General features: G+C 46.3%; 1 protein-coding gene across 1 annotated transcript in view; it reads left to right on the top strand.

The window, feature by feature from the left end:
- The window catches only part of LOC120836311 (zwei Ig domain protein zig-8), a 38,113-nt gene that overhangs the window by 4,039 nt on the left and 9,942 nt on the right, over nucleotides 1-24,132 (top strand). Inside the window, exon 3 of the mRNA XM_042289041.1 lies at nucleotides 19,562-19,723. Within this exon, the coding sequence (XP_042144975.1) occupies nucleotides 19,562-19,723 (162 nt within the window). The remainder of the gene's footprint in view (nucleotides 1-19,561; nucleotides 19,724-24,132) is intronic.

The raw sequence follows: 24,132 nt of genomic DNA, 5'->3' as shown, positions 1-24,132 counted from the left end.
ATCAATGATTCAATGATTCGAAATTGATGCGCGAGTATGTTTCAACTTTCAGCAACAGAAATTTAAGGTTTCTTTCCAGCTACATTATGCACTAATTTTGAAAATAAGAATCTAGTCGCGTGGTGACGGTCAAGATATGTTTACGGCTCTCTTGCATCTCGCAGGAGATTGCGATTCAGGAAATCCGATAGAACTAACTTTTCTGAACTTTCCAGCGACACCCGGTGGCGAAAATTAGCCTTGAACTAAGTGTTGTAGCTCATAAAATTGAGTCAGTGTCATCACTTCGAAGTATCAATATTAATATAATTTCAGTTACAAAAAGTTTCAAGCTCAAACAGCAATTACCACGAGAAACCTTGCACGCACCTTGCGAGCCTACCGCATGTTTATCGATGGTATACAGCATTCGGTGCGCGCTTCATTCACAAAATATTCTGAGCGCAGTCAAGAGGATGGCGTTATAGAAAAGTATTTTCGGTTTGTGGACGCAACCCACTGAAGCCGGAGATCGGGGTCATGTGGAAAGCGATGGAGATTGCAGCCGCACTTGCCGGGTTCCGTGCAAGCTACATAGGTTCTCGGAAAGTGTTCGACGCTTTCTGTCGTTATTCGTGCACCCTATAACCAAGCAATTATGTCCCGATGCCCGGGGGATTGTCATCATCCAAGCCCGTGGCTCTGATTAAGTTTGGGAGTTTCAAACAGAGAAGAAAGCGCGAATGAAGTTCGGGCAATACATACACCCAACACCGGCCAAGCCTCTCATCCGGGATTTTCACTCTTTCTACCACTCCAGCAAGGGGTGAGCGGCGGTAGCCCTTTCCCCTTTTTTATATCGCCCTCTTTCAGTAAAACGGTCTGTAGCAGCTTCCCAACTCTGTATTCCACTAACCTTGGCGCCAGCTGAACGTCTAACGGACGTGAGAATAGCTCTCCATCCTCTTCCTTGAGCACGCGCTCGCTTTCAAAGAAACTTTGCAGCAGCACTTTGGTCCTGCCCACGATGGCATAGAACGTGTCTTCGACCGGTCTGTTTAGCGTCCTTTTCCGCCCACGCATCGAAAGCCCTGAAGAGGCAACCAATGCCATAATAAAAATTAGAGGGTGTTTTCGGATAAGATCGAACAGCCATGTTCGGTGACCGTTTTTCAATTCTGAAGAAAAAAAACATTTTTGGTGGATCCATGTCCAGAATAATAAAACCAATTTTTGTCTTGGAAAAAAAAAATTTCCTTTGCGAAAAAAAAAATCGTGAGCACCCTTTCAGTCACGTGCGCGTTTTGCGTACCTCACAATGTTGGCATTTCGGGCGGCTTCCCTCCAAAAAAAACTATTCTGGCTACGGATTCCGAAATATGTACTGACAAATTAGGCATAGGACGGGTTGAGAAAAGGTATTAATCACCGACTATTAGGGTCGTTCTTTTGAGAAACAAAAGCGCGAACATGGCATATTGCGCAATGACGCTCTGGTTTAAATATTTTTTTTCTCCGTATCTATAAAAGGTAAGGTCTTCCAACTTTGCCTATATGTTGCCCTGTATATAGTTTATTTATGAATGAAATGTTGTTCTTTTGGTTAGCGGGAGAAATTTACAAGAATTGTTCATACAGGGGAATTTAACTAAATGTGTAGAATTTTGAAAATCATTTTTAAACAAAAAGACCATCTTTAATATTCTTTTAACTCTCCGAAATTAACGCATACAATATGTACTACAGAGTTTGCAAAATCATGATGCAATATTTGTGTGGCTTTGAAGTTATAAAGCGATAAATATGGGCAAATTGACGCTAACGCGGTTGCCATAAATGAGGCGTACCACATACCCGTTCTTCACTGTTTTATTAATATTAAAAATCGTACAAATGCGACGGAATGGCCAGGAAAAAATAAATTGACAGCACAGAGGTGAGCGGTAGTTTCAAAGGGAAAATTGTAATACAATTTCGGAGACGCTACACGCCGGCTGTTGAAACAGGCAACGCGAAGCATGTTACGATGTGGCGCCTCCAATCGCTGCGGCCCATGAACATTTTTGGGTTGGTTGTACGAAAATGTAGTATGGGTTTTCCCTTCAAAACTATCATCCACCTCTGTGCTCTCAATTTGTCTTTTCCTGACCACCCCGTAGCATTTTTACGTTTTTTAATCATAATGAAATTGTGAGAAACGGGTATGTGCACGCCCCATTTATGGCAAGTGCGTTAACATCAATTTGGTCATATTTCACGCTTTGTAATTTTGAAGTCAGACAAATATTGCAGTATCCTTTTTACATACTCCGTTAGTACATATTATAAGCGTTAATTTTGAAAAGTTTAAAGAATATTAGAGATTTTTTTTTATGATCTTCAAAATAATGCATATTTAGTTAAATGCACCTGCGTGAACAATTCGTGTAAATTTTTTCCGCTAACCAGAATAATATTTTATGCACAAATGAACTATATACAGGGAAAGAGACTGGCAAAGTTTGAAAACCTTAGCTATTTTAAATACGGAGAAAACAAAATTTAATATAAAGCGTTATTGCCGCCGCAATCTGCCATATTTCCGATTTCGTTTCTCAAAATAACGACCCTAATAGTCGGTTAATAATGCTTTTCGTCAATCCTTCCTGTGCCTAACTTGTCAGTAAATAGTCCTAAACCCGTACGCAAAACATTTTTTTTTTTTTGCCCGCCCGAAATGTCATCATCGCTCGATCCGAAAAACGCGCACGTGAATGAGAGGGTGCTTATTTTTTTTTTTTTCGCAGACAATTTTTTTTTTTTTTAAACAAGGATTTTTTTTTTCTGGGCATGGAGTTAGCAAAATATTTTTTTTATCAAAATTAAAAATGGTCACCGGATATGGTTGTTCGATCAGGGTGTCGAACCGGAACCGAACCGAACCGAAAACCGGAACAGAACCGTTATTTTTAGCCGAACCGGAACTGAACCGAACCGAAATCTTCGCCGCCATCTTGGAACTGAACCGGAACCGAACCGAAAAAAAATATAACGGTAACCGGTTCAAAACGGTTCACGGTAATATTTCTTTTCTTTTTTCTTTTTTGTTTGTATCACAAAATGAACATATGGGAATAAAGAATTGGCGGCTGCAGTATTTCTTTCTATGGATCAAATCGTCATATACAGATTTGAAAAGTATGCTAAGTTGTGGGTTTTCATGGCACTATTATTAACCATGTGTCACGTTGTCACGTGACGTCCTGGTGTCAATACATGTCACGTGACCTCGTGAAGTCATGGTGTCAATACATGTTGTCACGTGACCTCGTGACGTCACGTGACTCACTGCGTCAACTCGATTTATTTGAGGAAGTCACTAGATCTATTAAAATTGTTGACAGCATGACGTAACATGTCATCACGATTTCGCACCGAGAGTCACGTGACACCGTGACGTAAGCAATTTTCATAACCCCTAGTCGAGTGCTCGGGTTCATGACAATCAGCACCGCCAAACATTCGGGTACCGGCTCATGTCAATTACATATGATAATAGCCCAACTCTAAGAATATCTGAAGCTCAGCTCAAGCTTTTGCTTTCCAAACCCTAGCCGCCTAGAGCATGACTGTGATGAACGCTGGCGGTATCAGATCACGTGGCCGCTTGTTTATATTGCGAGTTGAGGAGATATCGACAGCTGTCTCTTTCCTTTATTTTTTCTGCATCTGCTATTAGGGGAAAACTAATGGATGTTTCCGCAAGCTTTCAACGTTAGGGGTTATTTACTATCACTATTTCTTGAAAGTACAAGAAAAAATGTTGCAAGACCCATTTTACATTATTGAGGCACCCAAATATTTTTTCGTTGTTGCTGAACTGCATCCGAAAGATGTCCCTGAGAATAGAAGTACTGAAATTACCAAATGCGACTTATTAATATGACGTTACATAGAACTACACGTGTGTGCGGAAGGAATACTAAAAAATAGATATTTTAGTGACCTCAGAGAGACAGCCGAACGTTGGCAGTCGCTGTAAGTCTCACACGAGCGTCGTTCTCAAGTTATTGCCCAAGTTTCGACTCCCTCCGTACTCTGCTTAAAGGAGCTATAAAAATATTTCTATACATCTCTAAATACTACTCAGGATCACTCCCTAACGTTAATAACTGCTTGAACTTGGCTTTGCTATTTTTTCCAGGCAATGGCAGTCGCCAAAAAATTCGAGAAATATGAGCATCGTTCATCCCCTCAACTCGGAGCCAGAAGCGGCCATGTGGCCTGGTGCCTATCTTATGCCGCCAACGTTAATAATATCCCCGCGCTGGAAATTTAAAGGAAGAAAACGCGTGCGGAGCTCCAGGAATTGTTAGAGTTGGGCTATTCTCATCACCGCAGTGGTTGGACACGAGCCACTACCCGAGTGTCCACCGAGGCATTGACTGTTACGAGTCAATGTACGGTGCTTACGCAGTCCTCCTGTCCAATCCACGAGCTGCGCTCGACTGTCGTCAGGCGGGTGGTTTCGATCCTACAATTGCGACATCAATCTTTGGGAAGGCAAGACTAAAAGAAATAGTCTCATTTAATCCTCGCAATTTCACCGCGACAAAGAAGCGTCTGAATCAGCGGCGGCTTGTGCGAGTATACTTGGGCCAGACTAGGACCAGTACGTCTCGGAAAAGTCATGAACATTCCAAACCGATGTCGTTTTATGACACATCTAAACTTCACGGGGTGCAAAATGAAAGCAATGAAGGGTTGCGGTTTTAAAAGCATAATATCTTGTAAAGGTTCATCTTCCCTGCATTTTTGGCGCAGACCAAAAAGCCTGACTCCGGAAACTACTTTGCTAGCCAAAAAGCTCTTACCAAAAAAGCACGTTTTTGTCGTGCCAGACGCTCGCGCCGTTCCTAGTCAAAAGCGGCTGACTCGCAACTAAAGGGTCGTGGGTTAGAATCCCGCCTAAAATTCTTAATTTTTTTTCTTTAAGGCAAAATAATTACTTTCAAAAGTGAAATCATTTGAGACATACGGCGACCTTTAATTCGCATTACATGTCATGTTTTAATCCCTCTCATTTCACGCGTGATGTCACGCTTCACGTGAGCCATTGTGGGTTGCTTGAAATTCTTGCGCGAGGGTATATATGTAGCTCTAACGTCATGAACCTATCGACCAATCAGGATTTTCCAGTCACGCCACTGACATCGGCTTTTCTGCGACATGAGCTCCTTAACGCTACCGAGTTAAAATCACCAGTTAGCAAAGGCGATGCTCATTTGCAAATTAAATTGACCGGCATCTTGTCAAAAACAAACCTCAACAGCCAGGCTATGCCAGCTTATTCTGCATAAGAAAACGTTCACTTGGGCAAGCGCTATTTTGGGCCATTCGATCTGAGTGCGAAGGTGCGTATAGATTAGAGTGAACAATTGCGATTCCTCTTTGCTCCATGATTAGTGGCATGCATGCGGTGCTCAGTGTAAACAATGTTTAGTTAGAACAACACGCATTTGGATTGCCGCTCGGTGTTTCCATAAAAAATAGACAGAAAGGAATTATCCTAAAACCTTTGTTACATTTTGAAAATTTCATTGCTTTTATCTCAGTTGTGTCGTCGTCATATACACATATATTGTGACGTCTATTTCGTAAACCTTATTTCATAATTAGCATGAGCACCGAGGTGCTCATTTCATAATTTTATGCGATGTAATTAATTCCTTAGTTCAAGGACACAATCACGATTTCATTTTTAACACTGCGACACAAAGTTGCACCAATCACGGGTATTTTAGGCGACCTACTACACTTTGCGACAATATTTTATACCGTGTAAATAGATCAGCTTGAACTTTAGAATTTTACTTAAAGACGAAGAAAGCACAATAAAATACAGTATAGTTCTAAATTTGAAGCTGATATATTTACAGGTATGTACCAGCCAGCTCAACTCCTTTACTCTTGTACTTTAACATTTCGATTCAGGTAAAATATATGTTACTGGTAAACAAAGGGATGTGGAGTCGTATGAACACGACGTTATCTATGTCAGGGTAGATTTTTTTCTACTCTTGCGTCGAAATTAAATAACTAAATTTAATATTTTTGGCACCTAAAAACAAAAGTAAATTGCACGGACGATTGAAGAAACTATATAATTACTCGTTTCACGGCGTAATTTGCGTATATTGCCAGAACAACGCGAAAAATATATTCTCAATTTATCGGTTCAAACCGGTTCGAACCGGTTCGAACCGGTTTGAACCGATATTTTTTGCTGTCCGGAACTGAACCGGAACCGAACCGAAAGCCGTGAACCCGAACCGGAACCGAACCGATAAAAATTTCGGTTCGACACTCTGTGTTCTATATTATCTGAAACGCCAGGATCGCGACATCCGCTGTCGGATGTCGCGATCCTGGCGTTGAGGCTTAGACGTTCTGGGGGGGGGGGGGGGGGGGGGGGGGGGGGGGGGAGGGGAGGGGGAGGGGAGGGGGAGGGGGGTGGGGAGGGGGAGGGGGAGGGAAGAAGGGGGGACAAAATAAGCACGAACAGACGGGTGTGTCGCTGTCGTCGTAGCATCCCAACTCCTGACTGCCGAAGCTTCCGTAGACTTTGAGACTAAAGAGAGACCCGCAGCAAGACAAACGTCTGCCAGATCCACCACCGGTGCTGCGACGAATCCCGGACAAAAGCTCACCGGACAGAAGCTCACCGGGCAAACGCTCACCGGACAAAAGCTCACCCATTTTTTTCACAAACCCAGACAAAAGCTCACCAGGTGAAAATGTCATGTTGGTCTTAACACGAGTGCGGGCAACTTATAGGTGCATACGTGCGACACTAAAATGCAACGATAAATTAAATCTGACAGGTGCATGGTTTGTTTAATCGATTGGAAACAAGTTTGTTTATCGAATGGTTAGAAGCGAATGCAGTCTCTTACTTGCTCCAGCAGTCTTGGTAAATCTGGGCGCACCCGGAACCCCTCAACAATATTTTTCAGTCAATTCTGCAGGCGCAGAGTGGTTTTTCGCACTCGCTTCTCTGGGGATTCACCTCTACGGGCTTGTTCAATGTCGTGGCAACGAGCGCCTGGTTTTCCTGTAGGCATTCAATCAGCCTCCAGACACTTGGATAGGCGTGGCCGACAAACTTTTGGAGCCCGGTATTCCATCCTTCGCTGGTGTTGTTCGTCCGGTCTTTATCTTGAAGAGTGCTGTCGTACATATTCCACCGTTCCGGGGGAAACATTGTGCCTATTCTTTATGTGCGCGTTTAGCGTGACATAAGCACAATGAAAAAGCGAGGCCACCGAAGGGTGACTTCGCTTCTCCGGTCACTCTTCGAGTTGAAAAACCTCGATTCACGAAGTTTCTTGGGCGTGGCACAAGAGTGCTCCTGCATACCGTTACTCAAGCAAGCTGGTTCTCATCAGCTCCACTCAGTTTCAATCACCTAAATGTTGGTCCCAAATCGTTGCTTCTCCGCCTGTTATGGCTTATCTGTCGACACCTTTCCATGGGATGGGATGCCAGATCTCCTAAAAATGGTGCAACGTCCATCCCTTCCGCACTATATCCCAGCCCGCGTTTCGCCAGGGTAGCAGAAAAGAAAAGAGGTGAGATTTTGTCCGGTTTCCGCTGCGACACCGCCAGGATCGCGGCCGTCGACAACACGACATTTCTACGACGTCATCGGGAGGAAACTCGAGGGACCACTTGTTAAGTCCTGGCAAAACACACCATTTGAAAACGCGTACCGGGCGCCTGTGTCGTGCTACAGTGGCTCAAAGGGGGTAGTGTAGTTACCGCGTAGCCTCCACCATGCATCGGGAACGGCCGCTCCTTGGAAGACGGTGTAGGTGGCGCTTTGATCCGCAGCTTCATTAGGGTTCCTCCATCGGCCGGCAGATAGAGGCACCCTAACACGCTTCATAAGTAATATAAATACCTCAAAAACAATTATTTGATTCCAGTGAACTTCCATCGACATGATTTGTGTTTGAAGGTGAATGAAAATGTGAAACTGGCAGACGACAGTGTAGTCGACAGCTGCGAATCGGCCGGAGCTGGCCGGAGCCAAGCTGACCAAGCGGCCAAGCCGGAGCCATAGCCGGAACGACGGGGCTGCAAGCGCCAGCGCCACCCGCGGCCGTCCTCCAACGCTGTGCCACTTCTCCGGTCTCGTTCGTTACACTACCCCCTTTCATACGTGGAATACGTTTTCCTAAGGTCAACGAATCTCGATGACATAGCTAATGTAGAGATACGCATACAGTGACTTCCGGGCAGAACGCCACTGGTTGGAGGTATGGTCCGTGATGACTTACGCCATCCAATGGAATCAAGGTACCACCCGCGAGGGAACCTTACAGCGGTGATGACCGTGGGATCGTTTGATTGGCCTGCGCCGGCCTACACCGGTGCCCAATATCAGTAGCGCGATGCCCAAAATTCGGTATGTGCAATTAGCTATACTCTCGTCAATCGAATACTGCGGTGATCACTGGGTGATCACAGGGACTGTTTCTGCGTTATTGCAATGGACGCCAACGTTCGAGATCTGAAAAAGTTAACCAAGTCCGTTAAATGCGCTGGGCGAGACGTCCTCCGCCGAATTCATGGCACAGTATAGTCACGCGACTAAGTCGCGTTATTGGTGACCGAACACGACGCAGAACCAGAAATTTAACCGGGGTTGCCGCCAACTTAAGGTTTTTTTCAAGCTCCCAGACTTCTCCAGTTTTTTTGTTTTTTTTTATTTTATGTAAAAGTTTTTTAACAGCATGTAGAACCGTGCAATTAGTTTTATGTGGGGAAGCTAAAAATGCGAGCTCTCGAATCGGGTGCTTACGTTTCGAGACGAGGTTAGGGTGCCTTCATGTGCGCTTTCCTTAGGGTGGTGGCATCTCGCCATTTTGTCACACACGTTTGTTTTTATTTTTTGTTCAGAAGCGCGTGAAAGAGCGTGTCCCTGCACGCGCTTGTGGCGCTGACTGTGCTATGGCGACATTTTGTTTTCGTCGATTTCTTTGTATTTTTTCCGTGAGCGCGTGCTGTCGGCATCTGGTACTACAAAGGGTGGCATCACCCTAAACAGAAAGACATTGAGGCACCCTAGACGAGGTGATTCGAGTTTAATCTCCCGATTTTCTATACTCCGTCCGTCCCACCGCGACTTTGCAAACGGCGAAGGCTACCTGGTTCCAATGAGCTGATCAGCACGTCGGAGAGGGTCCCGTGACTGTACTCTCCATCCCCAGTTTAGTTTCCCGGGCGGGAAAAAGAGGGAACCCGCTTTTGCGCGAATTTAGAGTGACGGGCTCATTTTCTAGCGAGAGAAAAACGACGCCTAGGACACGCAAAAGGGAATCAGGGTAATAGGGGAGTTTCTCCTTCCCTTCTTCAACTGCCTGGGTCATGGTCTTGCCCTCGTTCCTTTGGTAAAGGCTGTCACGTATTCTACCTCCGTCACTTCCCTTAAATTGTTGCAGAGCATATATTTTCATACAAAACCGGCTAAGTCTCGCGCAATGTGTGTCAATCCACACGAGTGTATTCGGCCCTCGCTCAGGTAAAACAAAGCTCAATTTTACTGACCCGTGCTGATTGGGGTAGAAATCCCCCGACTTTTTCAGACCCGACGAATTCCCGGTCTTCCAGGTTGGTAGACACCCTGATTAACCCTGTGTCTGTAGCAGAAATAAAATCACCACAAAGAGAATCCCACGTTTCTGAAGGTTTCATACTTCAACTTAACAAGCGAGCGTTCGTGCTCCTTTCTTTTTTCTTTTTTCTTTTTTTTTTTAGCTTCGCTGTTTTGTTATTTTACGGGTGACATAAGGTCGACGCTGGCTAGCATCGCACAGCTTCGAGCCCTATTATGGCTTAACTAAACAAAATTCACTTCCTTTCCTTCTTTTTCCTTTTTTTTTTACCTGAGAGTGTTGACAGTTGTCTAGCGACGTTGAGCAATGCTAGCCAAACGTCAGCGTCGCTTTGCACATGAGATAACGAGGTAGCCAAGTAAGGACAAAACTGCAGACGCTCCTTGAAGTTAGGTTGGAGTATAGGCGTGACGCTCAAGTTTGGAACAGTGAAGTCCAATATTTTCGTGTAATTGGGGAGTAAAGTCTGATATTTTTAGGGGTCGCGTGCAGGTTGTTCGTCACCACGCTCGCCCACGTTGATATAATGTTGCAATATAAAACGACAATAACAACATTTTTCGAGGAAGTCTTTAAAGCATTTTGATAAGACGCTTCAAAGGCGAGTTGCACTGCTCTTCTCGCTCGTTTAGGCGGTTTGAAAGTCCTTTCAGGCGCTCTGTTCGCGAGCGTTGGCAGACGTTGACAGACACTGACAGGCGCTGACAGGCGTCGACAGACATGGACGGTAGGACGCCGTTTTATGTCAGCATTGAACGGTTGCGTCTCACGGACGCTACAACGCTTGTCCTTATCGTGTCATTCGCATACTACTGTAGGGTGCAACGCACCCACAGATCTATTCTTCTCATCAAAATAAAAGAGAATGCTCTGAAGTCGCCATCACAGACGGACACGTCGTTCGCTTGTCTCGTTCAATGTCCTCACTTTAAATAACGGTGTAGGGCCTCGCGGCCCCTTGAACGGAGATTCGTGTTGTGGAGTCGAGCAGGCGCCTGTTTTTGAGGTCCAGGAGGAGACTGCGGTGCTGTAGAAAGTCCGCACCGATGATGGCGTTGCTTACCTCTGCGACCAGGACTGTCCATCGGTAAACACGTCGGAGGCCAAAATTCAGGGTGATGGACCGTTCCCTGTACACAGAGATCGACGAGTTGTTGACAGCCCGTAGGTAGTAGATGGGCGTCAGGGATCGTTCCGCGCGTGCTGCAGGAATGGCACTTATCTAAGCCCCGGTATCGACGAGATAACGGGTTCCCGTGGTCTTGTCGGCGATTTAGAATAGGCGACTTCCTGGCAGGCTTTGACTACTCGTTGACTCTATAGGTTTGCTCCAGGAGCCAGGCCAAAGGCAGTGCCGAGAGTCGGAGCCAAAGCGGCGATGGTATATGCAGACGTTCGCTGAACTTGCCAAGCGGGTACGGTCAGCATTTCTCCTACGAGATGTTGAACGTCCACGTGGTTGTTGAGTGTGTGGAAGATCTCGCCGGTGAGTTGCTGAGGTAACACTCTCTTCCAACCACTGACAAAGCTGCTCGAGGTTGTCGTCAGACGATGGAGTGCCTGGCGGGGCAGGCATCGCTTCGCTACCATTTTCTGCCGCCGATGTAGTGCTGGCGACGGGTGGAGTGGCAACTTCAATACTGGCGTCTGCGAGGGCTGCGAGGCCTGTGAGGTCGAGAGCCGTAGCGGCGGCCAACACCATTTGGACATTGGTTTGCAGGCGCTGAATAAATAGCTCCCGCAGCAGAGTGTCGCTGATCTTGTTGACGCGATCTCCAAAGAGCTGAGTCATCCGCCTTAGCAGCTGGGACGGACGTCGATCGCCGGGTTCTTCCACCCAAAGAAGTTCTTGAAGGCGGGAGCGATCTGATGCCTCGGTTCTCTGCAGGAGAGCCGCCTTCAGCTGGTCGTACGAAGCTGTGGCCAAGGGTTGCGCAAGGATGTCGTATACTTCGTCGGCTGCTGCCAGCGACAGCGCCGAGACGACATGATGATACTTGCTCTCTTGGCTCGTCACACCGCTGAGATGAAATTGGGACTCAGCCTGCAGGAACCAGACCCTTGGGTTTCTGTCCCTGTACGGCGGAAGTCGGACTGCAACCGACGAGATGGAAGCCGGGGATCCCCTGCTGCTCCCTGGGGTTGTCCGTTGTCCGTGGTCCTCGACCGGGTCACCAAATATTGGGGGGCCGCGAGGCGCTACCACGTTATTTAAAGTGAAGACATTAAACGAGACAAGCGAACGACGTGTCTGCCTGTGATGGCGGCTTCCGAGCATTCTCTTGCACGAGCTCTCCGAGGCACGTGCGTGTGCTGCGCCTCGAGCCATCTCATTTATTTTGATGAGAAGAATAGATCTGTGGGTGCGTTGCACCCTACACTACAGCACCCCCTGACCGAGAAATGCACTCCTATAAACAATTATTAATGTCACTTGCCATCATGTTTACCTTTCATGCATTCCTGTTTCATAACTTGTGTAAAGGCGAGTGTTCTCGTGTTTATTATATATATATATATATATATATATATATATATATATATGTACATATGTGTATGTGTATGTGTGTGTGTGTGTGTGTGTCATAATAATCAGTCGGCTATTTATAAAAATTCGTTGATTAACTTTTTAATTAATAAAAAATATGTATCGTTCCAATGTCTTTATATTTCTTAATGAAGGAAAGAGGATGGTGGTTACAAGCCCGAATTATAGTTATAAGTCTGGTAGAGTAATTTTGTGAAGGTGTTATTATATCAGACCTAATCTTTTCTGGAACTCGGTCCTCTTTGCTTGTTATGCGGCGTACGCAAATACTGTTTAAACTTGGAGAACGTCGCAAAAAACCTGTAAAGTAAAATCACTATATAGTTCTACATTATGAAGATGTAGGGTTCCTCAGGGTTGACACAACACATAAAAGATTCACAAAACGCAGGGTTTTTTTTTTTTTTTTCATGAAACAAAAACATAACCACAAAACGCTAGTTGCAAGAGGAGCGTGAAGCAGAATGGATGTAGCACCTTGATCCTTCCAAAACTAAGTTGGCTTGCCCTCTGAGAGACTGACATTGCAGGGAAGTATCCTTGAAGTTCGCTGTGCGGCAGCGACGGGAATGCATCAGTGTTGGACAAAATACTCGATAAAAGTATTTAAGTTAAGTTGCTAAATACCTGCTTCATAAAGTATTTAAAATACTACTCAACTTACTATCACTGTAAAGTAGCTTGAGTAGAGTACAAATACCTATAAATCTAATTTAATTAGTTTTGTAGATACTTCCGCATTGCGTAATTTGAATCGACGTCAGTGACAACGACAATTAAACAGTTGCGGAAATCTGGTTTATTTGCGCGCAACAACAAAGAATGGCAAAAAGAAAAAAAAAAAAGCATCGTGGGGCTATTTTATGCAGTCCAACTGTAACGAGCAGAATATTGTCACGAATGACAAGTGATGAGGCGGCCAATAACTGGTGAAACTAAACGTCTAATGGGGCTAACTTGTGCCCAAAACAAGGTAGCGAAACGCTTGCGTCGCAGGCGTCGATGTCGGCAAAACAGCAAGATTGAGCGCTAAAACAAAACTGACTCGGAACCAGGAAAAAAAATTGGCTTGCTTGTGTATGTTTATGCAGCCTTGATGTTGGCACGACCGGTCGCTAATCTGTAGATGAGAAATTCAGCCAGTACAGTACAACCGCTAACCTGGGTTTTTATATGCGGAGCATCTCTTGCTCGGGTCTATGTCCCGCGGCGTCGGCGTCGTAGTCCGCACTCACACTACGCATGCGCAACTCTCCTCCTTCCCTCTCTCCAACAGCTGCGCGTTACTTTCTCCGCTCTCTCTCTCTACCAGCTGCGTGCACTTCGCGTGCGTTCGCTTCTACTCACACCGCGCGCGCATGGGTAACTCTCTTCCTGTCTCCTCTCTTTCAAGTGTGAATATAAGCAGCGGTAGCACGCTGCGCGCGTTCAGTTCACCCGCTGTTGACTCCACTTCACTCCGTTCTTCCGATGAAGTGTGATGGAAGCAACAGTCCCGTCAGTTAGTGGGTTGGCGCAAGCAAGCGTCAGCGCCACCCCACAAACTAACAGCAACGCTACGTCCACTGAAGACAAAGCTGCGCAGCGAAGGGCACGCGACGCTGAGCGCAAACGCTTGAAGCGAGCGGCAGACCCTGAACTGCGCCCCACTGCTGACCAACGTAGCAACGGCGAGCATTGCGCCAATAGCGTCAACGGCGTTAACGTCATGATCATGTACCTCGCACCCAACCTCTCACGCACAGCCGTGGAGCAGTACATCGACGAGGCCATGGGTGACTACCAAAAGCAATACGCAGACACGCATCCTTTCATGCACATCGGCGACTTTAATGTCAACGTCATGAAGAGCCAATGGATAGTTGAGTACATGTCATCACACCACTCGCTGCAACGCGTATCATACGACGACCGCAAACAACAGCCAACTACCATTCACGGCACATGCATTGATCACGTCTTCACCAATTTCAAGATCCACCCACTGCACCAAGATCCCCTCACGGTTCACTTCAGCGACCACAAAGCCATCCTCATCAAAGCAAAGTGCACACCTCAAGTACTAGACGCTGCTCAATAAAGACCTTCGTTAACCGTTTCACCCTCGTCTACGCAATTTAAAAAATTACACCATCTTCCCGAGGGGAACCATGGGGTGATGCGGAGCATCGCGGAGTTTCCAACAATGTTCACGCGATGTGTGGTAGCCAACGCAAGTTAACAACGTCATAACACGCAAGGTAACAACGTTACTAACAATGTTACTAACACCGTTAATAACACCGGTAATAATGATCCGCGATGCTCCGCATCACCCCATGGTTCCCCTCGGGAAGATGGTGTAATTTTTAACGTGCATCACGCAGTAGTGATTACACGAACGCTTGCCGGTACGAAACTCATCCAGATCAAAACAGGCGGGGGTGGTGGGGATTGAACCAAGGAGGTTACCAGCGCAAGCTTTCGCTACCGCCACGCAGAGCACCTTTTGTAGCCGCGTGAGTTTCTGTAGCATTCGGCGTAGAACATTCCGGGTGTAGAACGTTTCGGGCGTATAACATTCGTAACTCGATCACACGACAAGGTTCTCGAACTCCCGAGAATGTCAAGTTGAAAGAATAAATAAAAGAGGAGTCCGCTTTCTGGAATCGAACCCGGAGGCTCCGCGCGAGAGCCAAGCGCGGTAACCATTCGGCCTCGGGCTCGCTCGGCGACTCGCGTGACAATATTACTAATGCATGTTAGAAAACATTTCTGGAAGAGAAATAAAGAGGTCGCTTCAGCTATAGTGACATCGCTGAATATCACTACCTACGGCGCACCTCAGAGGCATCGTTGAACTACAATGCATATTCGCTATATGGGGAGTTCAATATAAACGAACTTGGGATACGAATATGAGTGAATGGAAAAAGAATAACCCAGATAATGGCCACGGCAGAGGTCTCACCTTGTTCAAGCAGGTTGAGTTCAGAAAGGCACTGAACCTTGGGGGACGCTTTGTTAGGATTCTGAGAGGTTATCCAGCTTCCAGTTCGTTTCCTGTCCTGTTGTCACCTTATCAATATTCGCTTACTGAGAGTGTTCGCGAGGGCAATAATTGACCGGCTGGCGAGAAAAGGAAAATGAACAAAAAATACCTCTACGTTTTGTGGGGGGGGGGGGGGGGGGGGGAGAGGGGGGTCAAATATACTACAAGCAAAACAAAAATGTCATATTTTTGGTCCACTTCTTTTTTTTTTTCTATTTTTATTTTCTTGACACTCAAGACTGCATTGTTGCCGTAGGTCGTTTCCCGGTCTGCGTTGCGCCTTACTGTGGCCAATCCTAACTTCCGTAAAACCACCCCTTTTGTTTGAGAATTTTCGGAAGAAACCCTAGGAAACAAAAGGCGCTTTTGGGAGGGCGACGAAAAAACCTTCATTGTACGAACTTTGGCCTGAAATATGAGTCACAATCAGCTAAAAAGCGCTGTTTTTTTTTTTTTTTTTTCACGATGTCAACCAAAGTCACCGTACCTAATCGGAGCTAGCAAGAGGATTTGGTTTTTCGAAAGAATGCTCACGTTTGCTCGTGCCACGCACAGCCACTTCACTACGAAAAACTCGGAAAATGGCGGAATGTCAAAAATATATCTGAAATAATGAGTACAAGATACTCAGAAATGTAATTAAAATAAAGTATCAAATACTCTCGATCAAAATTATTTCCAAGATACTAAGCTACTTCAAAAAGTATTTGAAATACAGTATCTTGAGTAGAGTATTTGATATAGGCACAAGTCTCGAATGCATACCGCCGCGTTCGACGACCGCAGTGGAGGCAGAGGCAGCTAGCATTAGGTCTACCTAGAGTCACTGAATCTTCCCAGAACACGGAAGTTACCAAGCTATGTTTTAGAACCGACTAGTGCCGCAGTAGTCGCGATTCCCAATATGGCGCTGCCCAGTGCGGCCGAAGCGAAGCGCGTGCAGCATACGGCGTTCGTCCTCGTGCAAGCTGTTCAATCCACGTTCCTTGCCTGTGGCGACACTGGTTTGATTTTATTTATTTCCTTGGTTCTGAGAGGTACACGATTTCCTCCTTGCTGTCTCGTGTTTCTCTCTCTATTTCTTGCCTTGAGACACATCGAATTCGAGCGTTGGGCTTAGCGTCTCAGGAGTAGAGTTTGACGCGCAGCACCAGCGCAACCGGAGCAAGCAAGCGAGCCGGCGATCTTCTGTGGAGAACCAGATTGGCGGCTACTTGATATAAAAAATAGAAAAAATCAACGATCCTATTGTTTGATCTTAACTCATCGATGCGCAGAGCTCCCACCCTCCCACCCGTGCGTACCCGCCATAGCCGTGGTAACGCGGAAACGTTTTATATGCGTTTGTGTTGTTTTGTGCCGATTCACAAAATGGCCGACTGATAGCTTCCGCCACGAGCTAATCCAGCCAAGCAGAACTGGATTCTGCTGGATTGACTTCCGGTAAACGGACTAAATGAAATTCAGTACTCTGGGAGCATTCAGTGACTCCAGGCCACGGTGTAGGAAGGAGAAGTGTGTGAACGACTCGAAGGCGTAGCGGAACGGCCGCGTCAGACAGTTCTTCACGTTCTCCCTTTTTCTACAGGAGGGCGCCACGTGTAGCGCGGGCCATACCGGTCATACGCGGGAGGTCCGTCTGAGTCGGAATCACGGTGTAAGATACACTCTTTAGGTGAGGACACGGCGGGGCTAAATGCGCGGAGCGAGGAATCACATAGCGTTCGTTCGACGGGCATCCGAAAGGCTGCATCGCTCCGCGGCCTCCGTGCCCGCAGCTGACAGTGTCGCCGGCGGCCAAACGGCGAAACCGTGTGAGAGCGAAAAATATTTTCTCGTTGCCATGACACCCCGGTACACCGTAGTCTTTCTGCACGAGCGACAGCCTCGCTAGAGCTCTGCGCGTGTGGAGCATGAGGTGGCACGAGCCGTCTTTGCAGTGCCCATGGGTCGACGAGTCACCTGCCGGCGCCGCTCGAAACCATAGTGAGAGAGAGGAAGAGAGAGAGTGTAACGCGAACTTTATCTGCACTGCGCCAGGAGCGCGCTGTCCTAACCGTGGTCGGTATGCATGTGTCTTCGTTGCGCTTTGGTGTATGGCACAGTTCCTGCAGTCGCTGTCGCATTTTTGTGTTTGCACGGTGACGCCTTGTCTTATTTCGTGTGAGTTTGTGCAATGTATCTGTGTTCATCGGTCAGCTAGAGTATGGGAGGAAAGTGTTGTAACCTAACATGTGCCCCTTGTTAATCGCAAGCAGGGCTTAAAGTCTGGGGGGTCTCAGGGAATTTCGGACCCCCCCCCCCCCCCCCCCACACACACACTGATTTTAAAGAAGGGTCTGAGACCCCCCTACACAGCCACAGCATTAGTGAAATAAAAATAATATCTTGCAATAAAATAGCTTGTTTTCAGGGATGTAACATTTGGGGATTAGCAATTGGAGGGTTGTATGTACTGCGTGGGTAGAGTCAGCAGTGGGGTTAATTTTATCTGCACCTAGTACATCTCGTCACAACCCCCCCCCCCCCTCCCCACCTTCTTTTAGGGACCCCCCTCAACTTACGGGAGACTTTTAGCACTGATCGCAAGACCCTGGGGAGGCTCATTCATCCCACGACTAGCACTTGTGTTCTCCTCCGTGCAACCGAGATGGAATTTCAAAAGCATCGTAAAACAGGAATGCTTACGAGCTAACAATAGACAATGTTTTGGACAGCAGCTGGCTGTCTTTTCCTTGTCCTAGCCAAAAAGACGAGATAATTATTATGATCTTGTACTATTATGTTGCACTGCGAATGAGGCAATATTGCAAACAGCAAAGGGACAAAGAAAACAAGACAAATCACATCAGAAAGCTCTCAAAGCTTGTTCGACCAAACTGAGTGATGGTTTATGGTGTACTCTTTGGCATCATTATTTTTTCTGAAGTGTAATAAACAATTTTCATGCCTATATTTATGTCCGATAGCTAGTCTACAAAAACATGATAATCCTTGAATATTTTGCGGTGACAAACACATCACTGCACAGCATGAACATCGCTGCTGTAATGTTCAGGACGTCCTCAGATTTCTCATTTTGAATTTCACAATGAATTCGCGCACATAACGTGCTGAACGTGCACTATGCCTGGGTTTGAAACCTACAGAGCATGCTGCAGCAGCATCCGCGTCAATAAGGTTAAAATTATTCCTGAAACTTTCGCGAAGAAACCCTGTCACGCTCTCTTCATAGCTTCGAGGTTGACGTTGGGTAGCGTCGCACAGAATCGCTCACGCGCGAAACTACCATGCCTTTGCATTGAGCGCTTCGGAGTTTCTAGACTGAGTACGCCATGATGCGAAGTTCCACTCAGGCGCTGACAAGCGCCGAGTTAAGTCGAGCAACTCTCCAACGCCAACGTCGTTTCGCACGCGAGACAACAAGGTCCGATATCGGGCACAGGATGCAAACGCTCGCTGTCGTTACGTTGGAGTTTAGACCACGGCCTCCCCGTAATTTGGACAGCTCTTCAGCTATTCAAAACGATAAACATTCTTCAACAAATGCACAATTAGGCTACGCCGAAAATAGGGCGCGCGCTCCGTTCAGTGCGGAGCGTACGCAAATTTGGCCTGGCATGGCCCGGGGTCATGTAGCGCCACCTCTCACGCGCCCATCAACCATGAACTAAGTTTTGCCACGCCGACTGACCTGGTTGAGTCACATCTCCTTCCTACACCGTGCTCCAGGCATAGCCTCCTTTACACTCTCTAAGCCTGGCAGTTCGACGACGGAGCCATAGAGTGCCTAGTCGTAGATTTGGAGCGGGAGGATCTGGTAGCAGAGAGCATCAAAGAGCCATTTTTGGGGGGAACCTGGACGTCAGCGCACAGCGTTTGCATCGGTAAAGATCCGAAACACACTTCTCCGCTCATGACTTCCTACACCGTGGCTTGGGAGAAGTACTTTTATGCGTCTCGCCACAGCGGGGCGCCTATCACGAGACTCTCCTCTCATCCGTTGTCTGCCGCTCCACCTTTTCCATTTCGGCGGCCGCTTCTCGTGCCGATCTGCCAGGCTTTGTCAGTATATAGGATGCTTAGCTCTAGGTTTACCCATTAGTCATTCGAGCCAAAGCTCGGTGTTCTGACGTCGCCGCGTAGTCTCGTTTCATCATTTTTCTTGGGTTCTCGGCGCATAAAGAATATATGCTCCTCGTCTAAACGTTGCATGTTTATTCTCAGAATGAATATTGAAGGTAAAACAAAATCAATTCATGTTTTTTTTCTTCACGCATATAGGGTATTTAGTGACAGTACTCCTACGCCTAAACTGACGCGCTTCTCACGTTCGTGGTTCAGGTGACGTGGATCCGTCGGAAAGACCTGCACGTGCTGACTGTGGGCATGGACACGTACATCGGAGACCCACGCTTCCAGGCCATCCACCTGGAGCGCTCCAACGACTGGGCACTCCAGATTCGGTACGCCCAGCTCACGGACCAAGGCCTCTACGAATGCCAGGTACGAACCCCCCCCCCCCCCCCCCCCAACAAACCCCTATTTCACCTTGTTTTGCGTATTGTATTTAAAACAAGGCTTAAAAGGTATTTTCAAATACAAAAACAAATTTCTTTTATTTGAATCAGATTCATTTTTTAATCAAAATAATTTGATTTGAATCACTGTATCTAAAAAAAAAAGTCTTTTTTACCACTAGATATGCTTTTTTTTAACATAACACATTGATATATAGGGTTCCTTTTTTAAGCTTTGCAAATAATTTGTTTAATAAAAGCCGTAAAAGCTACACTTATGCGGTTTGTGCAGGTGAGTGATACGGCCAAAGGAACATTGTATATGGGGCCAATCGTAATGATCAGTTAGCTAATTAATAAAATTTGTTAAATAACTTTTAAGAAATGAAAATAGACATATGGTTTCAATTAGAAACTTCGAAGGCCACTAAATCAACTCTTTTTAGGAGGATATAAAGCAGGGGCAGTATACGGCGTTCCGTGAAAACGCTTCATTTGGACGCGTTTCTAGGTTTAGGTTTCTTATTGGAATGCATCTTTGCGCCCGCGGTCCTGCTCCCCAGTGGCTGAGACGCGCAACACACGTGCGCCATACTTCTGACCATCCTGCGAAGGAGGCGAGAGGGGTGGCTTTGCGCGGCGACCACCGGAAAACAGGACAGCCAACGCAAAGGTCCGTTCCGATAAGAAACCGAAATCTAGAAAGCCGTCAAAAAAAGTGTTTTTGCGGCACGCCATTAAGTGCTGCGCCTGCTTTATATCCTCCTAAAAAAAGTTGATTTAGGGGTTTTCGATGACGGTCAGCAAGTTCCTAAATGGAACCATACGTCTAATTTCACTAATTAAAAAGTTAAATAACAAACTTTAATTAATTAGCTGACTGATCTTTACGATTAGCCCCTATATGATGTCCCCCTGCCCGCATAACTCACCCGCACAAATCGCGTAAGTGCAGCTTTTATGGCTCTTTTTAAACAGATCTGTTAAGCTTTAAAATACACTCTGTATTAATAGACTACTTCCATAAACCCCTGCAGGCAACACTGCGCGCGTTGCACTGTGTGAGCTAGTTGGCCAGGGAGAGTGGCATGGTTTCGGTTTCGATCGCCGCGTCGACAAGTGATTATACATAGGGCGTAACTCATGTTTTCTGGTCCCGAGAGCGTCATTTTTGGTCTCTAAACTAACCTAAGTGGCCAGGTCTCGGAGTTTTAGCACACGCTCGAGACGTATAGCTTGTCTTAACACATACTTGTTGTATTTTTGTATTCGAGCCTTTCTGTTAGCGTTTCGAGGTATGTGAACGAGCCAGTGCTGGGAATCTCGACGCTGCGAAGCTCGGTTATCTTGCTTGTCTACGAGTCAATAAGCTGTAGCAACCAATAAGTCTGCATACATCGAGCTCGCATCTTTACATTAGTGTTGCTGGTCAGGAAGTTTGTTTGTTTTGTGCGTCCATGGGCTAAATATAACTTTTTCGCAATTACTGTTTTTATTAATACGCCTGAGTATGCGAGGTAAAACTCGGAGGCGCCATTGAAAAGCTCAAATCGAACACATTTCTTATCTCTTATCTGTACTGACCCGCAAAACTGCACGAAGCGAAGTCCCCAGCCGCCTGCATTCCACTAATATTCAACATCGCGTATGCGCATAAAGCTATCCTGCAATCATATAGGCACATTCGCACATGCAAACCGTTTTAAGAAAGCAGAAGTCGAGCACTTGTGTGAAGAATGTCGCACCGCTCGCCGGACGTGCGCCGGACGGGCGAGAACTCCTTTGCGGTGCGCCAAACGAACGAAATTATTCAAAGCGCATTTGACGATTGCTAATGGTCATAATATTTGTTATATGTCTTTGCTCTCTTTTCTTCCTGACTGAGTATGCCGAGATAATTTCAGACTCACCGTTCAGACACAGATGTTGGGCGTCAGTAAAAGCTCATCCAAAAAGGCTTAGCGGGAAGAAGGGGACGCTTGTTAGGGCCTCCGTCGTAGCTAGCCGACCTCAGCGTTTGCAAAAAACTTAATCTCCTACCAGCATAAAATTTGAGTGAGATATATATGATGAAACGAGGACGACATCAAAGTAACTTTTGTACAGTAGTGAGGTCGAATTTATTGCGCTTCCTTAAAAGTTCACGCGTCAATGCTGGGCTCAACTTTGATACTCCTGTGAGGATGCGGCTTGCTCTTCACCCACTGAAGTAACAAGAAGCGGACTTTGGCAAACAAAGTACGCATGAGGCTCAAGGTGACCGAATTTCAGTTGTAGTTCACTGGTACTAACGGGATTATTGAAATTGAGCTCAAAGATACAATCGTGGGGTACAGGGGACTACGTCACGTCTTACTACGTTTGCACACGCAGGCACAATATCCGGCATGTCGGGAACCAAGGAAAGTGCTCCGGTCTTCCTTCCATATTGCTTGAGAACGCTTAGAGTATTGTACATTCGTGGGAAGTCGGACAACCGAAAACGCAAGCAGCGCCTTCGGTCACGGCGTGATAGCATGAATTGAAGCTCCTCAATGGAAACCGAAACTGAGTGAATGGCCAACTAGTTCCCAGAGTGCACTGCGGGGTATTTCCGCGATGGGGCGCTTCGATTTTGGAAGAAGTCTATTCGTTTGAGCCTGAAAATGCGTAAGAAATATTTACACGTTGATTGTAAATACAGTTTAATTAACCGAGTTTCATTGCTGTAGTGCACTACTAGAACAAAAGCAGCTTCGCTTTCTTTAGTTAATTATAAAACGCTCATTTACTTTTATTTCGAGTTCAGACTTGATTACAGTCGAACGTTATTTCTACAAATTTCATTTTGTTTTGGGTTCAGATTTTTGTTTTGCGGTAGGACGTAGCAGTAGCTGACGAACAAAGTCTACGATAGAGATTCCGCTCCATGCTCCATTTTCATTGCAAAAGAGCACTTCTTGCTCGTGTACCGTTTTATACAAATCGTTCTTGCTTGGTGACTCTTCGATGTTGTTTTGTCTTTAAATGCTCTATATGTTCCGTTATTTTGTCTGATTAAAGTCTCGAGGCAAAACGCTACAGACCAACACAGTGTTCACAAACAAGACCGCGTTTTCCCACGCCAGCTGTGAACACTCCGTATGCGCAGAAACTAAAATCCCGTTTCGGCACGCACAGTGCCGACAGCAGGGCCACGTCAAGGGCGTGACGTCAGCAAGTTGAGCTGGTCTATACGTGGCTTGCACATGACGTCATTTCCGATGACTTGGAAAGAAAAGGGAAAGAAGGAGCTCCAATCTTATCAGGATTCTTCTTTGTGCCTCCCGGATTCGCACAGGCGTCGCTATACTCCTCCCAGAAGATTATAAAATATTAACATGTCACTCAAAATTCTTACAAAAGCAGCTTCTCTCTCCTCTTCTTACGTGGTGTTCAAAAGTATGCGATGTGACGTCAGTGCAAGGAGCCTATAGTAGGCTCGTCCTAACACAAATTGTTCCTTAAAGGGCGACCAACAAGCAGAAAGAAGGAAACTCTGCCTCAATTTCTCCGTTCCATTTAAGAAAGGGAGACCCTCGTGCTCTCTACCGGGAGTAGTTCAGAGATCCCCTTCTGTGTGGAGAGGAGGGGAAAAGTGGGCGAGAGGGAATGGAGAGAAGGAAACTGGGAACCGGTTTTTTTCCCCGGTAGAAGACGATTCTGTAGGTCGGACTTTAAGTACTTCCAGCTTCAGCCTAATTTTCACATCCTTCAATTCGGTCACATAGACGTCTTCCAAAACCGACGCCCCCATCGCAGCGAAATACCATGCAGTGCACTCTGGGAACCAGTTGGTCACTCAGTTTCGGTTTAGATTGAGCAGCTTCATCTCATGCTATCACGCCGCAACCAAACGCGCTCTTGCGTTTTCGATTATCTGACTTTCTGCGAATGTTCAATACACTCATTCTCAAGCGATACAGAACGAAGACCGGGGCACCTTCCTTGGTTCCCAAAACACCGGATATTGTGCGTGCGTATACAAACGTAGTAAGACATAGCTTAGTCACCTCACCCCACGAGTGGATCTTTGAGCTCAATGTCAGTAATCCCGTCAAGTACCAGTGAACTACAACTGAAATTTGGTCACCTTGAGCCCTACACGTATTTTGTTTGCCAAATGTCCGCTTCTTGTTACTTCATTGGGCGAAAAGCAAGCCGCATCCCCACATGTGTCTCAAAGTTAAGCCCAGCGTTGACGCATTAACATTTAAGGAAACGCAATAAATTCGACCTTACTATTGCATAAAAGTTCCTATGATGTCTTCCTCGTGGTCATCACATATCTCACACTCAAATTTTATGCTGATAGAAGATTAAGTTTTCGCAAGCGCTGAGATCGGCTAGCTACGACGGAGGCCCTAACATGCGTCC

The sequence above is a fragment of the Ixodes scapularis genome, unplaced genomic scaffold (genome assembly GCF_016920785.2).
Source record: "Ixodes scapularis isolate PalLabHiFi unplaced genomic scaffold, ASM1692078v2 PGA_scaffold11__112_contigs__length_91849675, whole genome shotgun sequence".
NCBI lineage: Eukaryota > Metazoa > Arthropoda > Arachnida > Ixodida > Ixodidae > Ixodes > Ixodes scapularis.
The sequence above is the reverse complement of the archived record's forward strand: the minus strand, read 5'-3'. Positions and strand labels throughout refer to the sequence as shown.